Source organism: Drosophila pseudoobscura, chromosome X (genome assembly GCF_009870125.1).
Source record: "Drosophila pseudoobscura strain MV-25-SWS-2005 chromosome X, UCI_Dpse_MV25, whole genome shotgun sequence".
Classification (NCBI taxonomy): domain Eukaryota; kingdom Metazoa; phylum Arthropoda; class Insecta; order Diptera; family Drosophilidae; genus Drosophila; species Drosophila pseudoobscura.
The window spans coordinates 34650155-34673596 of record NC_046683.1 but is presented as its reverse complement, the minus strand read 5'-3'; the positions used below and the strand labels follow the sequence as shown (position 1 = coordinate 34673596).

Here is a 23442-nt window from a genome sequence, read left to right as displayed (position 1 = left end):
TGGAATTAAGATTTTTGACTTTTTATTTTCTAGGTTTAAGCATTGACTGTTCAGTTTTAGGTTAAGGGGGAGGGGGGAAGGCCACGAAGGCCACTTGTTATTAATTTTATATTATACGGCCCGAGGGGTCTCTAAGCCCCACGTAGCTTACTATTTTCGTAAAAAGGGGGCAAGTCGCGATCACGGCGGACGCCACTGGCTTTCCAGAACCAAGACCCAACAACAACGACGCAGCAGCGGCCAAAGGGAGACGAGGAAAACAACGGGATCCAGCGAGCCGCCGGCATCGACGCAGCAACAGGCAGAGAGGGAAGCATCGACAAGATAACACAACAACAACGACGCAGCAGCGGCCAAAGAGAGACGAGGAAAACAACGGGATCCAGCGAACCGCCGGCATCGACGCAGCAACAGGCAGAGAGGGAAGCATCGACAAGATAACACAACAACAACGACGCAGCAGCGGCCAAAGGGAGACGAGGAAAACAACGGGATCCAGCGAGCCGCCGGCATCGACGCAGCCACGGCAGAGAGGAAGGCGCTGACAAGATAAGCCAACAGCATCGACGCAGCAGCGGCCGAGGAGAAGCGCTGACAAGACAAGCCGACAGCATCAACGCAGCAGCGGCAGAAGAGGGCCGCTGAGAGCGGCAATCAAATCCAGCAACGACGCCCCAGCAGTGGAAAAGAGAGGGGAAATAACGACGCTAGCCGCCCACGCCGACGCTGGATCGGCAGAGCCAGCAGAACGCCGGCTCTGAAGCTGGGAAAACGTAAAAGGGAAGTTAGTTAGATGAGAGGCAGTGGTAGGAATCGGACGCGTTGACGGAAGAAAAAACCTAAGTGGCGCGCGAGAAGAAAAGGAACACACGTGGCGGACTACTTGGACATTAACGCGATCAACAGTGCGCGAAGGATCCGGCATCGACACTACGTTTACGGAGGCGGGATCCTGCACCGGCGCTGCAATCCCAGGGAAAAGAGGAGCCTTTCGCCAAGCACGAGCGTGGGAGTAGAGGGGTAAGCGAGTCTCAAGACGTGCATGCGGGCTGCTGAGCGGTGCGATAGGTAGGGAACCAAAGAAGAATAAAGTGAAATGTAACGAATACAACGAAAACATAGCCTGGTCGTCAACAATCTATATGCTAGGGAACCCGAATGCCAGGGGCTTCATCTTCTCCGCACTTCCCCGCGCCTCTTGCCCGAGTCTCCCTCTTTGGCTACACCCACGTAGTAATTCTTAGTCCGTCGGGGCCCCCGCGTGATTCCCCCAGTAGTTCGTGGCCCAACAGGATCCTGAGACCGCTGTCCGGCGATTGCCTAGGCGTTCTCGGTGACAACTGTTGGCGTCCCCCCCGCATGATTCCCTCCAGTAGTTTGTGATCCCGCAGTAGTTCTTAGTTCGACAAGATCCCGGGGGCGCTATCCGGCGATTGCCTAAGCCCTCCCGGCGATGTTTGCCGATATCCCCGACCCTCGTAGTAATTCTTAGTCCGACGGGGCCCCCGTTAGTGCTGTCCGGCGATAGCCTAGGTACTCGCGGTGGTATTCGTCGGTATCCCCGCATAGCAACGACCTTCGCAGTAGTTCTTAGTTTGACAGGATCCCGGGAGCGCTATCCGGCGGTTGCCTAAGTCCTCCCGGCGATACTTGACGATATCTCCGACCCTCGTAGTAATTCTTAGTCCGACGGAGCCCCCGCGAGTGCTGTCCGGCGATAGCCTAGGTACTCGCGGTGGTATTTGTCGGTATCCCCGCATAGCAACGACCTTCGCAGTAGTTCTTAGTTTGACAGGATCCCGGGAGCGCTGTCCGGCGATTGCCTAAGTCCTCCCGGCGATGCTTGCCGATATCTCCGACCCTCGTAGTAATTCTTAGTCCGACGGGGCCCCCGCGAGTGCTGTCCGGCGATAGCCTAGGTACTCGCGGTGGTATTTGTCGGTATCCCCGCATAGCAACGACCTTCGCAGTAGTTCTTAGTTCGACAGGATCCCGGGAGCGCTATCCGGCGGTTGCCTAAGTCCTCCCGGCGATACTTGCCGATATCTCCGACCCTCGTAGTAATTCTTAGTCCGACGGAGCCCCCGCGAGTGCTGTCCGGCGATAGCCTAAGTACTCGCGGTGGTATTTGTCGGTATCCCCGCATAGCAACGACCTTCGCAGTAGTTCTTAGTTTGACAGGATCCCGGGAGCGCTGTCCGGCGATTGCCTAAGTCCTCCCGGCGATGCTTGCCGATATCTCCGACCCTCGTAGTAATCCTTAGTCCGACGGGGCCCCCGCGAGTGCTGTCCGGCGATAGCCTAGGTACTCGTGGTGATATTTGTCGGTATCCCCGCATAGCAAAGACCTTCTAGTAGTTCTTAGTTCGACAGGATCCCGGGGGCGCTATCCGGCGATTGCCTAAGCCCTCCCGGCGATGCTTGCCGATATCTCCGACCCTCTTAGTAATTCTTAGTCCGACAGGGCCACGTAAGCGCGGTCCGGCGGTTGCCACTGCCGCGCCCCGTACTGTTCCCTTTCCTCTCGGTCGCTCCTGTCTGGGGATTGCCTCCCTGTCCCGTCGACGGCCCCGAACTCGGAGTCCCGGCAAATTATAAATATTGCTGTAATTTCGACCCTGGAGTAGACTGAGATATGTACCCCAGCCCAGGATCGCTTCCTTACAGATGGCGCCCGAGCAGGGACTCCGGGATGCCGTTATGTTTTGGGGCGCTCAGTAGAACAGTTGATCAGAAAACGAGTAGCAGAAGGAATCGGGACTGTACCACGCGCAAGCATGGCCAGTCGGAATCATTAGGCCAAGAATAGCTGTATATCTCTGGAAAACCGCACGTGAGGTCGCCCATTATTCACGTACAGCCGAGACTGGCTTCCCTAACCTCCCTAGCAATAGCGTCAGCACGTGGCCGCCGAGCCCACACGAGGAGGAGAACGCCGTGGCGAGACGGCAGAGAAAGAGAACCGAGCCGAAGCTGGGCAGAGATCGCAAGAAAGAGAGCGACACGCACGCGGCGAGCAGCGAGTCGTGAGCTGTAGACGCCGAACGAGTATCGGAACCCTCCCGTAGACCGACCGTCCCGGCTATATATGTCGGACTCAGTATCCAGCGTTCAAGCAGTCAGTGCCCGGCGTCAGCGAGAAGCAGTCAGTGCCCGGTGTCTGCGAGAAGCAGTCAGTATCCAGCGTTCAAGCAGTCAGTGCCCGGCGTCAGCGAGAAGCAGTCAGTATCCAGCGTTCAAGCAGTCAGTGCCCGGCGTCAGCGAAGAGCAGTCAGTATCCAGCGTTCAAGCAGTCAGTGCCCGGCGTCAGCGAGAAGCAGTCAGTATCCAGCATTCAAGCAGTCAGTGCCCGGCGTTCGAAGCAGAGAGTAAATGCCCAGCCTTCAAAGTGATCGGTCAGCGTCCAGCCATCAACACGAGACGAGATCCAGCGCTTAAATCAACGAACCCATCACGACCAGGACGACAAGGACAATTCCAAGGACAACGATAGCAAGGACTATTGACCGGCCCAGCAAGGATCAACAGTCAGGACAATTCCAAGGACAGCGATAGCAAGGACCATCGACCGGCCTAGCAAGGGTCGATCCTCAGGCTACTATAAAGACCGACGACAACCACGACCATCGACCAGGACCCCAAACAGCAAGGACTCCAAGGACGCCCCACTGTACAACCGTGTTAACCGTGCCTACGCCGTGCTTCCGTGACTAACCCCAAGGACTCCGGTATTCAGCGCGTTACCTAAGAAAAAGACTCTACCGGAGGGTCAATACGTGATACTACCGTCGGAAACGCGAAAGACTTCGAAGTGCCAGTTCGACCACCGTGCTTCGACATGGGGGTACAGTGGATTTCGTATCGGCGCAAGGACGAATTGCAGGCCATCGCCGTCGAATTCGGCCTCGGTGAAACCGGGACAGTGGACGAACTGCGCAGCCGGATCTCGGCCTTCATCTCGCGCGGCGAGCATCCGACGGCGATCGAAAAGCGGATCGAAGAGCTCGGAACGGTCTTCGACAGCGCGCCCAGCCCGAGGAACCCGAGGAACACGTCCACGTCGCCGGGACCGAGTCAACGTGAACAGAAGGAAGGGATCTGTGCGGAACAGCCCCTATCCATCGTAATTCCCGAGTTCCCGCGCGCAGCTCAAGGTCCTGGGTACAGTGACTCTAGCCGGCTTGAAGCCACGACCGACCGACGACATGGTGATAATCACTACCAGCACCGCTTCCCCGAGGAAGCCGGAACTTCGCGACCCGGAAGGGAAGAAATCTCCTTCGCCGCCCTCGCCGATAAGCTGCGCAATTGGGGCCTGAAGTTCGACGGACACTCGGATGCGCTGGCTTTCATCGAACGGTTGGAAGAAAGGGTCGACTCACATGGCGGGAGTCCAGCACAACTGCCGCGAGCCATCTCCGGGCTACTAACTGGCAAGGCAGAAGGATGGTTTAGGACGTTCCAGATGCAAGGCAAGCCGTGGACCGAGTTCCGGAAAGAGTTCTTGGAGTTCTTCCTACCCCCGCGATACTTTCAGCGCTTGGAAGATACGATCCGCTCCCGTCACCAACGACCCCGAGAAGCCTTTCAGGACTACTTGATCGACCTCCGACTCATGATGCAACGAGCTCAGTATACTCCAGACAGGGAGCTGAACAGGATCTACGAGAACCTTCGGCCGGAATACCAACTGTTCACCCGTAGACATGAGTTCGAGACGTTGCGAGAACTGACCCAATTGGTAGTAGCATACGAGACAACGCGGGACCGCGAACAAACCCGCCACGCTTACGACCGCCCAGATACGAAACCCAGAACGACATCATACCAAGGACCCGGATTAGCCACCCCGCAGCAGGCTCCTCCAGACGACACCGGGCCCTCCCGGAGCGCCGAGACGGCCAGCCGCGTAGTGACCCAGGATGGAGATCCGCCGGTGAACACACGCCGGGCCTGTCGGAATTGCGGAGAGGAAGGTCATTTCAGCAGTTCATGCAGGAATCGGCGAGTGTTATTCTGTTGGGAGTGTGGTCGCCGCGGCATCCGGACGATCGACTGCTGTAGGCTGTCCGAGTCGGGAAACGGACCGAGTCTCCGCTCGTAAGGGAACCGATCGGAGACATACCTCCAGGGCCCCCTGGAGTAACTCATCCCTTAAGTTTGGAAGGAGGCAGGATCGCCGCGCTAGTAACCATCGAAGGAGTACCGCTCACAGCTACCCTCGACACAGGAGCGACGCGGTCGTTCGTCAGTCAGCGCATCGCTCATGAAGTAAGTACCGGAGGGAACGCACGGAATATAAGGACTACCGTCCGCCTGGCAGACGGTACAGCAAAGGAGGTGACGCAAGCAGTTTCGGTCAAGGTACGTCTGGATCAACAGGAAACGCGGGTGATTCTATTAGTCCTACCCATGGTAGTGGACGACATCATACTGGGGCTCGATTTCCTTTGCGGCGTCCAGACCACAATACAATGCGGCCGAGCGTACTTGCAGTTGACCCAGCGGGCGATCCGGGAAACCAACCCGATCCCCACATCATCCTCGACTCGGCCCCGCATGGTTACTTTTAGTGACGAACGTCCAGCGACGGCATCCGCTGCTCCTACCCCCTCGACCAATCCTACAGCGACCCACCGGACGAAACCAACGCACCAGAGTCTCGAACCCGCCAGACCCCGCAATGTACCAGTGACAACGCACCAGAATCCCGACCACGCCAGACCCAGCAACGTAACAGTGAAAACGCACCAGAATCTCGAACCCGCCAGACCCAGCAACGTAACAGTGACAACGCACCAGAATCTCGAACCCGCCAGACCCAGCAATGTACCAGTGACAACGCACCAGGATCTCGAACCCGCCAGACCCAGCAACGTAACCCGAACCCAACCCACGATTCGATACGACCACGCCAGAATCATCAACGAAGCTACGACAGAGACGACTGCGACACCGCTGGACACACCCAGGGCCAGTCCGTCCGCCCCGAAGAACACCCAGAGTAACGAAACCACGCCGGAGACGACTGCGACACCGCCGGACGCACCCAGGGCCAGTCCGTCTGCCTCGAAAACCACCCAGAGTATCCCTAACAGGACAACGCTTCTAAGCCTCGACCACGCCAGAACCAGAAGTGACATCAGGACAGCGCTTCCAAGTTTCGACCACGCCAGACCCAGCCGCAATACAAGGACAACGCTTCTAAGCTGCGACCACGCCAGACCCAGCAACGATACAAGGACAACGCATCAAAGCCCCGACCGAGACGGACCCGGCGGCGCTAAAAATATAACCCGATCGACGCGAGCCAAATCAGACATGCCCAGCCGTGCGGCGCAGCCAGTGCAAACGACCCCGCAGGAAACCAGCCTCGCTCCACAACACGACCCGTTACGCCTGGAAGACGACGGCCCTGAAGGACATGGACGGGTCGAGGTAGACCACCTCGCGTCTAACCCCCCAACGGATTATCAACCCGCCCCTTTAGCCGATGCCGCGGCCGGTCGACAACGCAACCCTTTTCGAAGGTCAGGCTCGACTAACCCTATCGCCGTAAACCTCGCCGTCATAACCTGTGCCCCGCTCGAAGAAATCTCGCCACCGACAGCCCCCATCATCGAACCACCCCTACCGCCGTGGGTAGCCGAGTTCTTGAAGCAAGAATTGGCCAAGTTCGAGGGATTGAAGGGCGTGTCTCACATAGCCGAGCATACCATCACCCTGAAGGACGACAAGCCGATAAAGCAGAGGTACTTCCCCAAGAATCCGGCCATGCAGAAAATTATCAATGCTCAGGTCGACGAGTTGCTGCTAGACGGACGGATAGAAGCTTCAAAAAGCCCACACAGTGCACCCATCGTACTGGTGGGAAAGAAGACAGGCGAGATGCGGATGTGCGTAGACTACCGACAGCTCAACGCGCAATCGATACCCGACGCCTACCCGCTGCCCAGGATCAACCACATCATCGAGAGGCTCCGTAACGCGCGTTACATCTCGACGTTGGACCTCAAGAACGGGTATTGGCAGATCTCTATGGCCGAGGGGAGCCGAGAATGCACCGCCTTCACCGTTCCGGGCCGAGGACTCTTCCATTGGAAGGTGATGCCGTTCGGACTACACTCAGCATCGGCTACATTCCAGCGGGCCTTGGACAGCGTCATCGGACCACAGATGGAACCCAACGCCTTTGCTTACCTCGACGATATCATTGTCATCGGAGCGGCACTGGAAGAACACGTCGACCATCTGCGAGAGGTTTTCCGAAGACTGCGGGAAGCCAATCTAAGATTAAACCAAAAGAAATGCAGTTTTTTCCAGAAAAGCATCGCATATCTGGGACATGTCATTAGTGAGCGGGGTATACACACCGACCCAGATAAGATCGTCGCCGTCCGGAAGTTGGCCCCACCAAGTTCGATAAAGGAGCTTCGACGATGCCTAGGAATGGCATCGTGGTACCGGAGGTTCGTCCCAAACTTCGCAACCTAAACTTGTACAACCTATGACTAGCCTCTTGAAGAAGGAGAAAAGGTGGATCTGGAGTGACGAACAGCAGGCCGCTTTCGAGGAGTTGAAGGAGAAGTTAACCCAAGCACCCGTCTTAGCCTGCCCGGATTTCACGGAGAGGTTCGCTCTACAAACTGACGCAAGCGCCTACGGTCTAGGGGCAGTCCTGACGCAACAGATCCGCGGAGAGGAGAGGGTCATAGCCTACGCTAGCCGAAGGCTCTTGAAAGCAGAAGAAAACTACTCGGCCACGGAAAAGGAATGCTTAGCCATCGTCTGGGCCATCAGGAAATTGCGATGCTACCTGGAGGGTTACCACTTCGACGTCATCACCGACCATCTCGCTTTGAAGTGGTTAAACTCGATCAATAACCCGACCGGTCGCATCGCTCGTTGGGCTCTGGAACTCCAACAGTATCGCTTCGACGTGCTTTACCGACGCGGAAGCCAGAACGTCGTAGCAGACGCTCTTTCCCGGCAACCTACCGACACCATACAGCGAACCCTAGAAGACCTGCCCACCTGCCCCTGGATACTGTAGCAAGGTAATAATTAGTGAGGCATTCAACTAGTATTTAAAATAGCATACAGCGCGCATTGGTATTTACCGCACCATCGATACACTCGGTGGGAAATACCAATAGTGAGATATCGGATAAGAAACATCGATAAGAGAGTAAGTTCACTTTGTAAATGGCGATTGTGAGAGACGGACGCGCAGCTAATAAAAAAGAGTTACATTAAATCACCGGGCTTGTGTTTTTATACCTATACAGTTCACTCACGCACCGATATTGGTCACTACAATTCCCGGGTTAGACGGCCTACAATTTCAGAAGTGGGATACGATCAATCGCCGCCAGTGAAAAATAGCGAAAATTTTTATTTTCTCGTCCGTCGAAGACGCCATCGCTGAAAAAAAACATGTCGGACTTGGTCGGCACGGAGGAGTTCTCGGCCGCCCAGCTGCGCGAATGGCTGGAGTCCCTCAATCTACCAAAAGGTGGAAGCAAAGCTGCCATGGCAGCGAGACTTAACGAAATACCAGTAGAGCTGCGGGGACAGGGACCACCGGCAGCCGAAACATGCGAGAACGAGAGGGAAGATGAGGCAGCCGCAGATCAAGACTCGACGAAGAGCGAACGCAAAGAGAAGAACGAAAAAGCACCGCAAGCGCCTGGGCACAACAACAACCAAGGCGAATATCGAGCAGAGGTTGAAATGTTAAAACTGCAAATCGAGCTGCTGAAGCTGCAGAGCGAGAGGGAGAAGGAAGGGAGAGGAGAGAACACAGCACCAGCCGCCAACAATGACGCTGGCGTCATGTTGCTAAATGCCGCCAAAGACATGTTGCCAACATATCATGGCAACACTTCTGGAAACAACGATGACGTCACAACTTGGATCGCGCAGTTTAAGGCCGTCGCAAAAGTGAACAAACTGAAGGATGAGAAGCTACTAATGCTGCTAATGTCGAAGCTTAAGGACAAAGCATTGGTGTGGCTGCATTCGAGTCCGGAACACATGTCGCTGCCAATCGATCAATTGTTGAACGTCATGGAAGACACTTTCCATCCCAAGGAAAGCAAACTGTTGCTCCGTCGCAAGTTCGAGTCCCGTTCATGGGCACGTGGCGAGGAGTTCTCGATGTACTTCAACGCCAAAGTGTCGCTGGCATCCCGCATAGTCATTGACGACGAGGAGTTTATTGACGGAGTCATCGAAGGTATCCCAGATGTAGGCCTGCGTAGGCAAGCCCACATGCAGTGCTTTGGCGCTCCATATCAACTACTCAAGGCGTTCGAGAAGATCATGCTGCCAAAGAAGTACGGTTCAACTGAAGGGGCAAACACTGGAGCCTCGCCAACACCCATTCGCTGCTACAACTGCAACTCTTTGGGCCACGTGGCAGGGGAGTGCCGCAAGCCCAAGCGCGAAAGAGGAGCGTGCTACGGATGCGGCAGCATGAGTCACCAGGTGTCACACTGTGACGAAAAGAAGTACAAGGTACATAACGATTATATATACAAATTTAATATATACATTAGCAATTACAATAACAAATGCTTGTCCTTAGATTGCCTCATCGACTCAGGGAGCCCAATAAGTTTTATGAAGTTATCGTGTCTAGAGCACCAGTCGGAAAATAACCTAAATAAAGTGGAAGAGCGCTCACGATTAAGTTCGAACGAAATCAAAGAAGATGATTTAAGTTTATATAAGTTTAACAAAGACAAGAAAAACAGAGAAATTGAATTTATTTTGAATAAAAATGCGGATTACGCTTATGTTGGACTAAATAATAGCAAACTTAACATCTTTGGTAAAATACCCAGTTTTGTAATTATTAACAAAAATCGAATCAACTTTGAATTACTAGTAGTGGCAGACGAGTCGATGGGCTATGAGGCTGTGTTAGGTAGGGATTTTATGAATTTATGCAAATTTAAAATTGTAAGTGACATTTGCAAGGAGAAGGAGAGTGAGACAAAAAACGAGTGTGAAATAAAAGATGAGTGTTTAGGAGAAAATGAGTGTTTAGGAGAAAATGAGCGTTTAGAAGAAAATGAGTGTTTAGAAGAAAATGAGTGTTTAGGAGAAAATGAGTGTTTAGAAAAAAATGAGTGTTTAGGAGAAAATGAGTGTTTAGAAAAAAATGAGTGGAAAATAGAGAATGAGTGTTTAGGAGAATATGAATGTGAAGTAAAAGATGAGGGTGATAAAGAGAATAAGCATGAAGTAGAAAGTGGAGGCAAGGTAGAAAATGAGTGTTCTGCAATGGTTGAGTGTCTGGAAGACAGCGATACCTGCGAGAGCGTAAAAACCAATTTCAACGAACTACCAAGCCAGTATCCAGACAAAGAAAACGACTGGGAGTTGAAAGTAGGGACAGATTGTAGCCAAGAACTCGCAGGACGACTTAAATACATGTTTAGGACAGCGTATGTAAACGCAGAAAGACCAAACTTACCACAAACCAAGTGGGAAATGAAGTTGAATTTCGAACACGAAAAACCGTTTCATTGCCCACCTAGAAGACTGTCGTATAGCGAAAAAGCCCAAGTACAGAAAATGATAGACGAATACACAGAAAAAGGTTACATCAGAACCAGTGAGTCAGAATACGTTTCGCCTATAGTACTGGTAAAAAAGAATTCGGGAGAGTTGAGACTGTGCGTCGATTATCGCACACTTAATAAAGGTATGATAAAGGACAATTACCCAACACCTCTTATAGACGACCTACTAGATAAACTGTCAGGGAAAAGACTTTTCACCAAGTTAGACCTGAAGAATGGATACTTCCACGTATTTATGCATAAAGATTCAGTTAAATACACATCGTTCACGACCCCCATGGGACAATACGAATGGTTGAGGATGCCGTTCGGGTTACGAAATGCATCGGCGGTGTTTCAAAGATTCACAAACAAAATTTTTGCAGATATGGTAAAGGAAGACAAAGTTATAATATACATGGACGATATTATGGTAGCAACAAAAGATAGTGATAGTCACATGGAAATTTTAGAAGAAGTGATGAGACGATTGGTAGAGAATAAACTTGAATTAAGGATTGATAAATGCGAATTCTTACAGTCAGAAGTTAAGTACCTGGGCTATTCCATATCGGGTAACGGAATTAAACCAGATACGAAGGGATTACAGGCAGTAAAAGGGTTCCCAGTCCCCACGAAAACGAACGAAGTGCAGAGTTTCTTAGGGTTATGTTCTTACTTTAGACGGTTCGTAAAAGATTTTTCTACGAAAGCTAAGCCCCTTTATGATTTGGTCAAAAAAGACAGGAAGTTTGAATTCGGTATCGTAGAACTAGAATGTTTCGAACAACTCAAAAGTAATTTGTTGGAAGCACCGATCTTGGCACTTTACAATCCCAGAGATCCGACAGAATTACATTGCGATGCAAGTTCGTTAGGTTTCGGGTCAATTCTAATGCAGAAGAAGGGTGATGGCAGAATGCACCCGGTGTTTTATTTCTCCAAGCGGACAACAATTACCGAAGCAAAATACCACAGCTTTGAACTGGAGACACTAGCGATAATTTATGCACTACAACGGTTTAGAGTATACGTGCAAGGCATACCCTTCAAAATAGTGACAGACTGCAACGCGCTAACTATGACTCTAAACAAAAAAGAACTCAATCCACGCATTGCCCGCTGGGCGTTAGAGTTACAAAATTATGACTACAAGTTAGAACACAGGTCAGGTAGTAGAATGCAACACGTAGATGCGCTAAGCAGAGCCGTTCAGATACTCACGGTAGACACAAACACCTTTGAAGAAAATTTAATTATATGCCAAAACAGAGATAACAAACTGATGGAGCTGAGAGAAACGTTACAGAAATCAGAACACAAACATTATGAGATGAGAAACGGAATAATATACAGGAAAAAAGATAACAATACTATCCTATTCTGCGTACCCGAGGAAATGGAAGGCCACGTACTCTATAAGTACCACGATGAACTAGGGCACGTCGGTATAGACAAGATGACTGACGCTATATCGAAAAGCTACTGGATCTCAAACGTAAGGTATAAAGCCAAGCGACACATTGAAAACTGTCTAAAATGCATAGCGTACTCAGCAAAACACGGAAAAGAGGAAGGGTTTTTACACAACATACCAAAAGGGTCAGGACCATTCGAGGTAGTACATATCGACCATTTCGGGCCAGTCGACAAAGGCAGGGCCAACAAACATGTTTTAGTAGTAATAGACGCGTTCACCAAATTCGTAAGACTTTATACGACCAAAACCACTAGCACAAAGGAAGCAGTAATTGCAATGAAAGATTATTTCCGAGCTTACAGTAGACCCAGATGCATTGTGTCAGACAGAGGAAGCTGTTTCACGTCAAAAGAGTTTGAAGAATTCTTAGAACAGAGCAATGTTAAACACGTAAAGATAGCAACAGGGTCGCCACAGGCCAACGGGCAGGTAGAAAGGGTGAACAGAAGTTTGGGACCCATGATTGCAAAGCTTGTTGACCCGGAAAAAGGATTACATTGGGATATGGTAGTGGAAACAGTAGAACACGCGATGAACAACACAATTCAAAGAACAATTAATGAACACCCGAGCAGAATGTTGTTTGGGGTCGTACAAAAAGGAAAGGTTTCAGATTTACTAAAAGATCATCTAGACGAACTAACCGAACAGCGGACAACAAGGGATATAGAAAAGATTAGAGCAGTAGCAGGCACTCATCAGGAAAAAATACAGTCTTATAACAAACAAGCAACAAATTCAAAGCGAAGGGAGCCACACGTGTACGTAGATAATGATCTAGTTATGGTGAGAAATTTCGACACTCATACAGGGGTGTCTAAAAAGCTTATCCCGAAGTTCAAAGGACCTTATAAGATATCAAAGGTGTTAAAAAATGATAGGTATTTGCTAGAAGATGTAGAGGGGTTTCAACAATCAAGGATCCCGTATAAAGGAGTTTGGGCGGTGGCAAATATGAAGCCGTGGATTGAAAATGGTAATAATGCAAATGTCACAGGGAATCAAAATGAAGAAGATGATTGTAACACGTAAACTTAAGAGTAAACCACACCCAACTGTAATAAATCAACCTATCTAGAAACTAACTTAAATGTAAGGAGTTCAGGAGCACTCCGGTCAGGATGGCCGAATTGTAGCAAGGTAATAATTAGTGAGGCATTCAACTAGTATTTAAAATAGCATACAGCGCGCATTGGTATTTACCGCACCATCGATACACTCGGTGGGAAATACCAATAGTGAGATATCGGATAAGAAACATCGATAAGAGAGTAAGTTCACTTTGTAAATGGCGATTGTGAGAGACGGACGCGCAGCTAATAAAAAAGAGTTACATTAAATCACCGGGCTTGTGTTTTTATACCTATACAGTTCACTCACGCACCGATATTGGTCACTACAATTCCCGGGTTAGACGGCCTACAATACAAAGGTTGCTCAAACGTATCCAGGCACGACCCGAAGAATGCAGAGAATTTATAATCGAGAACGGACAGATCTACCGGCAGCCTGGACACCGACCAGTCGAAGAAGAATCTCACCAGTGGAAATTATGCGTCGCCCGTGGCCATCGTAGGCGAGTGTTAGAAGAATGCCACGATCACCCGACCGCCGGACACTTAGGAATACGGAAGACCGCCACTCGGGTAACCCAACGATATTATTGGCCAGGACTCTACAGGGACGTGACCCGATACGTGAAACATTGCGAAAGCTGCCAAAATTTAAGGTGAGCCAGAACAAACCCGCAGGTCACATGTATACGCGCCAGGCTAAGGGCCCGTTCGACATCCTTTGCGCGGACTTCGTAGGTCCACTACCACGCTCGACGCACGGCAACACGATGCTCCTCGTGTTCTTCGACTCATTCTGCAAATGGGTGGAACTTGTGCCACTCCGGAAAGCCACAACCGCCCACTTGGAGAAGGCGTTCCGAGAGAGGATACTCTGCCGATTCGGGGTCCCGTGGAAGTTTGTGTGCGACAACGGAACACAATTCACTAGTCGGTCCTTCCGGAAATTCTGCGAGGTGGCGGGAATGGAACTCGAGCACACCGCGCCGTATACCCCTCAGCAAAACCCGACGGAGAGGGCAAACCGGACCATCAAGACAATGATTGCACAATACGCCGACGGGGTCCAACGGACCTGGGACGATCTCCTCCCCGAGTTAAGCTTGGCCATAAACAGCAGCACGTCGGACACCACGGGCTTCAGCCCGGCCTTTTTGGTACTCGGACGAGAACCAAGGCTACCAGGAGCCTTGTACGACGAAGTGACCCCAGGATTAGGAAATGAACTAGAGCCTGCCCACGGGAAGGCGACACGACTGCAGGAAGTATTCAAGGTCGTACAGGAGAACACCCAACGGGCATCCCAAGAGCAGAAGAGAACATACGACCTCCGACGGCGCGAGTGGCGACCCGAACTAGGAGCCCTAGTCCTCCTTCGGCAGCATCACCTATCAAAAGCCGCCGACGGTTTCGCGGCCAAGTTGGCCCCTAAGTACGACGGGCCGTACAAGGAAACCCGATTCTTATCTCCCAACATAGTTCGACTACAGATTCAACAAGGCAAACAAAGGAAAACAGCGAGTTTAGCCGACTTAAAGGCCTTCCACGGAGCGGAACACCCCGAGGAGGACCCGACGACGCTGGAGAGACCCGAATGACTTGCCGACTTCGTAAGGGCCACTTGCGGTAGCGCGCTACCGTAACGTCCTCGCCCCGTAAGGGGTGCGACCCACGCAACCGTAAGCTACGCATACATCCCCTTATGGGATTAGATAAGTACTGCATCCAATGTAAACATCTTTTTACTCGCACCGCTCAAGCAGGATAGGGGGAGGGTATTAATACTTCTAGTTAAGACAGGCAGGTTCTAACCGACAGGCATTTTCTCCCTAGAATCGACAGCAGACATGAAGCGTCTAAGAGATGGAAGGCAAGCTCGGCCCCTAGGGGCAAATGGTGATACGACGGGACACCCTAGCGGAGACCAGCGGCCTGAAGTCCCGGCGCCTGCCGACGAACCGACTGCAAGCCGGACTCGCGACTGGATCGTCAACCCCGATGGGCCATCCACCTCCCGTCAAGCCCAGTTGAGGCGGGTCGGAGAGGCGACTCTCAGACAACCAGGCTGGATGCCATGGGGTCAGCGCGCGGCAGCCATCCAAGGGTGGATCGACCAACACACACACGACCCGCGGACCGATGCCGAAGGGGAAGTGGAGCCCGATGGCCGTTTCGCAACCGCTGGTGTCCGCTCGGCGCTCAATCACGACGTCGCCGCCTTGAATCGCCTTTGGCTCGGGAGTTACGGGGCTGCCATAGACGACGACAATGCAACCACGGACACCGACGAGCACGAGACGATCCTGCGCAACGCTCCAAGCCTGGCGTCCACGCTGCCGTACGAAGTGAGCGGACACCCAGTGGCTCGCGGAAGCGAATGGGACTCGCCCCTTTGGGCCGAGTGGGACCTGGCCGGTCACGGTCGACTAGGCACCCCTCCAGCTGTACGCAACGAGGACGAATCCGGTGATGGTGCTGGGCCACACTACTCTGACGTGTCTAACGCGAGCGATGCAGGGGAAGGAACAGGACCCCAACGCGACGACGGAGGGTCCGATTCCCGGTCCCTCATGGACCTGGACTTCGCGCCGCAAGCAAACCAGCATTGGGCACCAGCCAACCCGTCGGGGTCAGCTGACATCCCGCCCCCCTTCTTTGCCGCCCACGCCGGACCACCCCCACAACGCCCCGACGAGGAAGTACGCGACTTCGGCTCCGAAGAGAGCCTCCCGCTGGAGTATGGTGAGATAGCCGACCTGCTGCAAATCCTCCGACTCCACCCTACGGTAGCCGCGGTACAGGACGACCCGGAATGGGCAGAGGCTCCCCCCGAATGGCGGACCAACGCGCCAGGGCGGCGGTTGCCCCGGGACCTCATATCCAACATCACTGTGTTCCTACGCGATCGAGCCTACCGACTGGGAGTCCGGCGACTGGAGGTCCACGACGGCACCTGCTTCCGCATCAAAATTACCCGTAGCCGGGCTGTCACAGTCACTCTTCGGCACCCCCGAAGTATGGAGGGGGTGTGAGGGAGCGTACGCTCCACCCACATTTTTTTCCACCCATCATCTTGCCGGCATTTTCCCACTGGAGGGACCCGAAATTATTTCATTGGAATTAAGATTTTTGACTTTTTATTTTCTAGGTTTAAGCATTGACTGTTCAGTTTTAGGTTAAGGGGGAGGGGGGAAGGCCACGAAGGCCACTTGTTATTAATTTTATATTATACGGCCCGAGGGGTCTCTAAGCCCCACGTAGCTTACTATTTTCGTAAAAAGGGGGCAAGTCGCGATCACGGCGGACGCCACTGGCTTTCCAGAACCAAGACCCAACAACAACGACGCAGCAGCGGCCAAAGGGAGACGAGGAAAACAACGGGATCCAGCGAGCCGCCGGCATCGACGCAGCAACAGGCAGAGAGGGAAGCATCGACAAGATAACACAACAACAACGACGCAGCAGCGGCCAAAGAGAGACGAGGAAAACAACGGGATCCAGCGAACCGCCGGCATCGACGCAGCAACAGGCAGAGAGGGAAGCATCGACAAGATAACACAACAACAACGACGCAGCAGCGGCCAAAGGGAGACGAGGAAAACAACGGGATCCAGCGAGCCGCCGGCATCGACGCAGCCACGGCAGAGAGGAAGGCGCTGACAAGATAAGCCAACAGCATCGACGCAGCAGCGGCCGAGGAGAAGCGCTGACAAGACAAGCCGACAGCATCAACGCAGCAGCGGCAGAAGAGGGCCGCTGAGAGCGGCAATCAAATCCAGCAACGACGCCCCAGCAGTGGAAAAGAGAGGGGAAATAACGACGCTAGCCGCCCACGCCGACGCTGGATCGGCAGAGCCAGCAGAACGCCGGCTCTGAAGCTGGGAAAACGTAAAAGGGAAGTTAGTTAGATGAGAGGCAGTGGTAGGAATCGGACGCGTTGACGGAAGAAAAAACCTAAGTGGCGCGCGAGAAGAAAAGGAACACACGTGGCGGACTACTTGGACATTAACGCGATCAACAGTGCGCGAAGGATCCGGCATCGACACTACGTTTACGGAGGCGGGATCCTGCACCGGCGCTGCAATCCCAGGGAAAAGAGGAGCCTTTCGCCAAGCACGAGCGTGGGAGTAGAGGGGTAAGCGAGTCTCAAGACGTGCATGCGGGCTGCTGAGCGGTGCGATAGGTAGGGAACCAAAGAAGAATAAAGTGAAATGTAACGAATACAACGAAAACATAGCCTGGTCGTCAACAATCTATATGCTAGGGAACCCGAATGCCAGGGGCTTCATCTTCTCCGCACTTCCCCGCGCCTCTTGCCCGAGTCTCCCTCTTTGGCTACACCCACGTAGTAATTCTTAGTCCGTCGGGGCCCCCGCGTGATTCCCCCAGTAGTTCGTGGCCCAACAGGATCCTGAGACCGCTGTCCGGCGATTGCCTAGGCGTTCTCGGTGACAACTGTTGGCGTCCCCCCCGCATGATTCCCTCCAGTAGTTTGTGATCCCGCAGTAGTTCTTAGTTCGACAAGATCCCGGGGGCGCTATCCGGCGATTGCCTAAGCCCTCCCGGCGATGTTTGCCGATATCCCCGACCCTCGTAGTAATTCTTAGTCCGACGGGGCCCCCGTTAGTGCTGTCCGGCGATAGCCTAGGTACTCGCGGTGGTATTCGTCGGTATCCCCGCATAGCAACGACCTTCGCAGTAGTTCTTAGTTTGACAGGATCCCGGGAGCGCTATCCGGCGGTTGCCTAAGTCCTCCCGGCGATACTTGACGATATCTCCGACCCTCGTAGTAATTCTTAGTCCGACGGAGCCCCCGCGAGTGCTGTCCGGCGATAGCCTAGGTACTCGCGGTGGTATTTGTCGGTATCCCCGCATAGCAACGACCTTCGCAGTAGTTCTTAGTTTGACAGGATCCCGGGAGCGCTGTCCGGCGATTGCCTAAGTCCTCCCGGCGATGCTTGCCGATATCTCCGACCCTCGTAGTAATTCTTAGTCCGACGGGGCCCCCGCGAGTGCTGTCCGGCGATAGCCTAGGTACTCGCGGTGGTATTTGTCGGTATCCCCGCATAGCAACGACCTTCGCAGTAGTTCTTAGTTCGACAGGATCCCGGGAGCGCTATCCGGCGGTTGCCTAAGTCCTCCCGGCGATACTTGCCGATATCTCCGACCCTCGTAGTAATTCTTAGTCCGACGGAGCCCCCGCGAGTGCTGTCCGGCGATAGCCTAAGTACTCGCGGTGGTATTTGTCGGTATCCCCGCATAGCAACGACCTTCGCAGTAGTTCTTAGTTTGACAGGATCCCGGGAGCGCTGTCCGGCGATTGCCTAAGTCCTCCCGGCGATGCTTGCCGATATCTCCGACCCTCGTAGTAATCCTTAGTCCGACGGGGCCCCCGCGAGTGCTGTCCGGCGATAGCCTAGGTACTCGTGGTGATATTTGTCGGTATCCCCGCATAGCAAAGACCTTCTAGTAGTTCTTAGTTCGACAGGATCCCGGGGGCGCTATCCGGCGATTGCCTAAGCCCTCCCGGCGATGCTTGCCGATATCTCCGACCCTCTTAGTAATTCTTAGTCCGACAGGGCCACGTAAGCGCGGTCCGGCGGTTGCCACTGCCGCGCCCCGTACTGTTCCCTTTCCTCTCGGTCGCTCCTGTCTGGGGATTGCCTCCCTGTCCCGTCGACGGCCCCGAACTCGGAGTCCCGGCAAATTATAAATATTGCTGTAATTTCGACCCTGGAGTAGACTGAGATATGTACCCCAGCCCAGGATCGCTTCCTTACACCGCCAATAAAAGAAAGTGGGAAGTGTGAGGAAAGGTATTCCCACACATAGGGGGCAGTATAGGGTTAAGCGCTAACGACCGTTATCCGGGGATATCCGGAGGCGGCGAATTCCCGAGGAGAGCGCCCCCGGGGTCCAAAGATGAGAGGGGAGGACCCCTGGGGAGAGAGCAGGGATGACGGGATCGGGCCGGCAGTGGCCCAGCGCATGTCCAAATATGGTCATGAGATCACGCCACCAGCCAGGTCCCGTTGGAGAGCGAGATGCGGGATGACGGGATCGGGCCGGCAGTGGTCCAGCGCATGACCAAATATGGTCATGAGATCACGCCACCAGCCAGGTCCCGTTGGAAAGCGACAAGGGAATGAAGGAACGCCGATGGAAAAATACGGGCACCGCATGGCGGAAAGTGCCGTTAGCGCCAGGCGGCATCGGCGGCATCGGCGGCGCCGACGCAGAAGCGAGCCTATAAGAGGAGGGCCGCGACCAGAAAACAGGACAGTCCACAGACGGAGCCAGCACGAGTGAAGTGAATAGTGAGCCACGAAAAGTGAAACCAAGCAAAGGGAAAAGAACCGTAGCCAGCAAACGCGTTGTGTGAGGATTAAGAGGCGGACTCGAGCGTGCAGCCAAGAGCCAAAGACTCAAATCCCTTGAACCAACGGCGCCCCGCTTGAAACACATCCCTTCAGGAGTGAGGCACCCTCGGGCCGAAAAGCCAATAGAGTCGAGTGAGAGCGAACGCGTCAGGCGCCTGGCCGAGAGGTGGATTTGGGCCACGTGCCAAGAATCGCTAGCCCCAGTCAGTAGAGCCGGCGGTGCCACGCTTGGCGACGCCGTGGGGGGCCCAGGGAGCAACGCGCTCATCGGACCACAGAGGAGAGTCGGGAGGAGAACCAGCGCCGGAATCCGCGTAGCGTAAGATAGACTTAAGATACCAATAAAGCATTTTAACATACCAGTACAAGATCCAACCCGTGCATTCTTACTTGTCGTCGGGGCAACATATAAATATTGTTGCAGCGAGCCTACCGACCGCTGAGCCAGCCCAGCTGCATCAGACGGAGAAGAACGGTTCGTTACAATGTAAAACAAAGGTAAAACAAACAAAAAACGAGGTGGAACGTTGTGAGTTGCTGCGGACACCGCAACTCTACAGTTATACCCGATACTATGTCAGTATGGCTCTCCTCCGGCAGACGCCGCTAATATTTAACGACACGACAAAGGGTGCGTGCGAGAGAGACAGAAAATCAGTCTGAGCGTGACGTCGGGCGCTGCCTAGTCACTGTAAATTGATTTGTTCCTTTTGGCTATAAAAATGATCTGATCTGATCCAGATTCAGCAATCTGATAGATATGGTCATTATCTATGACTCTGCGTTTTTAGTTTTCTCAAATCTGCAATATTATGGATGCAACAGATTTTCGTTTTTTGTGGTGGCGGAAGGGGGTGGGGCGAAATTCTGAGATATACGTTTTATAGTGACATCTTAAAGGAGTGTGTGTACCAAATTTGGTTACTCTAGCCTTAATAGTCTCTGAGATTTGTGGTTGCCTCAGATTTTCGTCCTTTGCGGGGGCGGAAGGGAGTGTGGCGAAATTTGGACAGGAAACGGTCAAGGTCCGATATCACAGGAGTGTGGATACCAAATTTGGTTGCTCTGGCTTTTATAGGTTCTGAGATCCTTGAACTCATATTTTGCAATTGGCAAAACCGACCATGAAACCTGTGTGTTAGAGTGAGACAGAGCGAGAAAGAATGAAATTGTTTTCGTGATTCTGGCTGTAATAATTATACGATCTGGTTCAGATTTTGCACTCTAGAAGATATAGGCATCTTCTACGATTCTGCGTTTTTAGTTTTCTCGTATCGTTGAAATTGTGGATGCCACAGATTTTCGCCTTTTGTGGGGGCGGAAGTGGGCGGGGAAAAGTTTTGAAATATTTTTGGAGCAGTGACATATCACAGAAGTCTGGATCCAAAACATCGTTGCTCTAGCTCTTATAGTCTTTGAGCATTAGGCGCTGAAGGGGACGGACAGACGGACAGACGGACGGACGGACAGACGGACAGACAGACATGGCTCAATCGACTCGGCTATTGATGCTGATCAAGAATATATATACTTTATGGGGTCGGAAACGATTCCTTCTGGACGTTACACACATCCACTTTCACCACAAATCTAATATACCCCAATACTCATTTTGAGTATCGGGTATAAAAACGCGTCTGATCTACGAAAGAGAACGAACGAATTTGAAATTGTAAGTCGGAACTTGTGATCTACATTCAAAAGATTTCATTTTGTCGCTCAGTGTACTTTATGGGGTCGGAAGTGCTTATTTCTGTTACATACATCTACACAAATATAATATACTTTGAATGCCGAGTAAAATAATTAGCCTTTTATTTCATAGCCTTCAGAAATCGAATAAGAAGCAATATGAAGGTGTTTGGAGCTTACAGCTGGTGGAGCAATTGAGAAAGAGTACAAAATGTGTTTATTTTTTTCGAGCGTATTAACTATCTGCGACATAGAGTACAAATGCTTCGATAGCCAAAAACATGCCGTCTGAATACTCGCTGTCCTGTAATTGGGGAGTTTCACTTTGCTCAAAAACTATATTTTATTTACTTACTTAACAATCGCATGTGGAAATATTTTTTCAATTATACGGCACATCATAAAATGAATTGTGTGTTCTCTCTCAGACTTAGGGTGAACTACTGTTGGCCAAGTCTGGACAGTTCCGTCAACATTAGGATTACTTCTATTAAATTTTGATCTTCGGTAGAGCCCCTCCCTTAGTGATTTATGCTCTGAAAGCCTATGAATATCGATTTGTGCTTCGACGACGTAGTATGTTAAATTCATTCCCAACAGCTCCTGCCGTTCACCAATAGCGGTCATATTTGAGTTACTAATTGTAGCAATGCGTGGAACGGTTTGAGAGTTCAGAGTATTAGAGCAAGTGAAGACCACTGAGTAGCCTTGTCTGCATATCGCTTCTATCAAATGATGAATTTTGTTTTGGCTGATTATATCCAGGTGGGAAAAAGGGTCGTCCAGCAAGATTAAATCAGCATAGCCAGTTAGAGCTATTGCAATACTTAAACGCTTTAGTACACCAAGACTGCATGAGGTAAGCGAAAATAACCGAAAATTGTATAAGTCAAAGATCCTGCACAAAGCCAGTGCCGAGTTTTTCAGATTTACATTTTTTAACCCACGAATTGCCAGCACCATTTCAATAGATTCTAATACCGTCAGCGGATCCAATATTTCATCAACCTGAGCACTATAGGCGGTATGAATACAGTATTCATGTTCGCTGGGCTGGTTATTAAAGACACTTATGTTGCCTAGAATTGCTTTTATCAACACTGTTTTGCCAGCTCCATTTTCCCCGCAAACGCTCAAAATTTGGTACCTAAAACAGCAATAATGTCAAAATGAATGAGCTCCACATCATACATACCACTCGACCATGAAATTTATATGCTTAACCGCCGCTTTGGATCCGAAGAAAACTCTCAGGTTTTCTACATGTAACGGCTTGGCCTTTATGGATTGCCGTTCAACAGTACGTGTACGGGACTTTTCCTGAATACAAGTGCTATCTAGCTCCTTCCGCTGACTTATGTGTAACACATTCTGGTCATACCGACTGTCTGGACTTTAAAATACATTTCTTTACAAGATTTACATGTCGACTATACAACTTACTTAATGTTCAATAGATAGTTTCGTTGGCGCGGATTGCGTGTGACCCTCTGTAAATTAAAACATATATAAGTCAAGATCCATATCACCAGTATCCACAGATAAGTGCACATAAATGAATAGAATATTTTGAGCTCCCGTGCACTTTTATCTAAATACATAAAAGTAGAAAAAGCTGACATATGTAAGTAAAGTATAAATATTAAACCAGTTAAGAAACTATGTTTCCTAAAAATTTTAAATTAGTATTAGTGACATCCATGTTCATAACGAAATAAAAATTGTTTGTTAAAGTTATATACTTTTCAAGTTATTTATAAAGAAAGTTTAAATAAACGGGTAAGGCGCTGTGCTGCCTTTCCCTCAATCAGGCGAGCGTGAATGTCCTGGGGGTCGATTCGGAGTACAGTTTCGAGTGCTTTTGTTGGGGTTGACCTCAACGCCCCTGTAATACAGAACAGAGCCTGTCGCTGAGTCTTTTCCATACGCTTATGGTATGTCTTCTTTTCAGTAGCTTACCACCACACCAAGGCTCCATACAGCAGAGTTGGTCGCACCACCGAGATGTAGATCCAGTGCATTAGGCCCCATGTGCTGCTGACTATCTTCTTGGATGCATAAAGCGCAATTTTTTTTTTTTTTTTTTTTTTTTTTTTGGACGTTGACATGCAATGACTGCATCTAACAAGAGGCGATGCAATTACTGCACCGTCAAGTGGCCCGTGTGACACCAGCAGAAGGCTGTTACGCGCGGATCCCAGGCAAAACGCAGCCCTCCTCCCGCCCAACCGACCGAGGGGCGCTGC

At 51.5% G+C, this 23442-nt stretch overlaps 3 protein-coding genes across 3 annotated transcripts; 2 read left to right on the top strand and 1 right to left on the bottom strand.

Annotated features, from left to right (window-relative positions):
- The first annotated feature begins 8272 nt into the window (after nucleotides 1-8272).
- Nucleotides 8273-10073, top strand: LOC117184893 (uncharacterized). Its single transcript, XM_033384003.1, has 2 exons — nucleotides 8273-9519; nucleotides 9590-10073. The coding sequence occupies exons 1-2, from the start codon at nucleotides 8437-8439 to the stop codon at nucleotides 9617-9619; spliced, it is 1113 nt and encodes a 370-aa protein (XP_033239894.1). The 5' UTR covers nucleotides 8273-8436; the 3' UTR covers nucleotides 9620-10073.
- Nucleotides 10074-14702: 4629 nt separating this feature from the next.
- Nucleotides 14703-16380, top strand: LOC117184925 (uncharacterized). Its single transcript, XM_033384118.1, has 3 exons — nucleotides 14703-14803; nucleotides 14888-14899; nucleotides 14958-16380. The coding sequence occupies exon 3, from the start codon at nucleotides 14972-14974 to the stop codon at nucleotides 16154-16156; it is 1185 nt and encodes a 394-aa protein (XP_033240009.1). The 5' UTR covers nucleotides 14703-14803; nucleotides 14888-14899; nucleotides 14958-14971; the 3' UTR covers nucleotides 16157-16380.
- A 4915-nt stretch (nucleotides 16381-21295) lies between these two features.
- Nucleotides 21296-22800, bottom strand: LOC26533594 (uncharacterized ABC transporter ATP-binding protein YvfR). Its single transcript, XM_033382962.1, has 4 exons — nucleotides 22640-22800; nucleotides 22392-22589; nucleotides 21552-22343; nucleotides 21296-21500 (listed from the first exon to the last, which is right to left on the bottom strand). The coding sequence occupies exons 1-4, from the start codon at nucleotides 22795-22797 to the stop codon at nucleotides 21311-21313; spliced, it is 1338 nt and encodes a 445-aa protein (XP_033238853.1). The 5' UTR covers nucleotides 22798-22800; the 3' UTR covers nucleotides 21296-21310.
- Nucleotides 22801-23442: the final 642 nt, after the last annotated feature.

Coding starts and splice junctions, on each gene's coding strand:
- LOC117184893 (XM_033384003.1), top strand. CDS start 8,437: ATGTCGGACTTGGTCGGCACGGAGGAGTTCTCGGCCGCCCAGCTGCGC. Junction 9,520..9,589: donor GTGACGAAAAGAAGTACAAG/GTACATAACGAT, acceptor GCTTGTCCTTAG/ATTGCCTCATCGACTCAGGG.
- LOC26533594 (XM_033382962.1), bottom strand. CDS start 22,797: ATGTATTTAGATAAAAGTGCACGGGAGCTCAAAATATTCTATTCATTT. Junction 22,590..22,639: donor AACTATCTATTGAACATTAA/GTAAGTTGTATA, acceptor TGTATTTTAAAG/TCCAGACAGTCGGTATGACC. Junction 22,344..22,391: donor ATAAATTTCATGGTCGAGTG/GTATGTATGATG, acceptor TTGCTGTTTTAG/GTACCAAATTTTGAGCGTTT.
- LOC117184925 (XM_033384118.1), top strand. CDS start 14,972: ATGAAGCGTCTAAGAGATGGAAGGCAAGCTCGGCCCCTAGGGGCAAAT.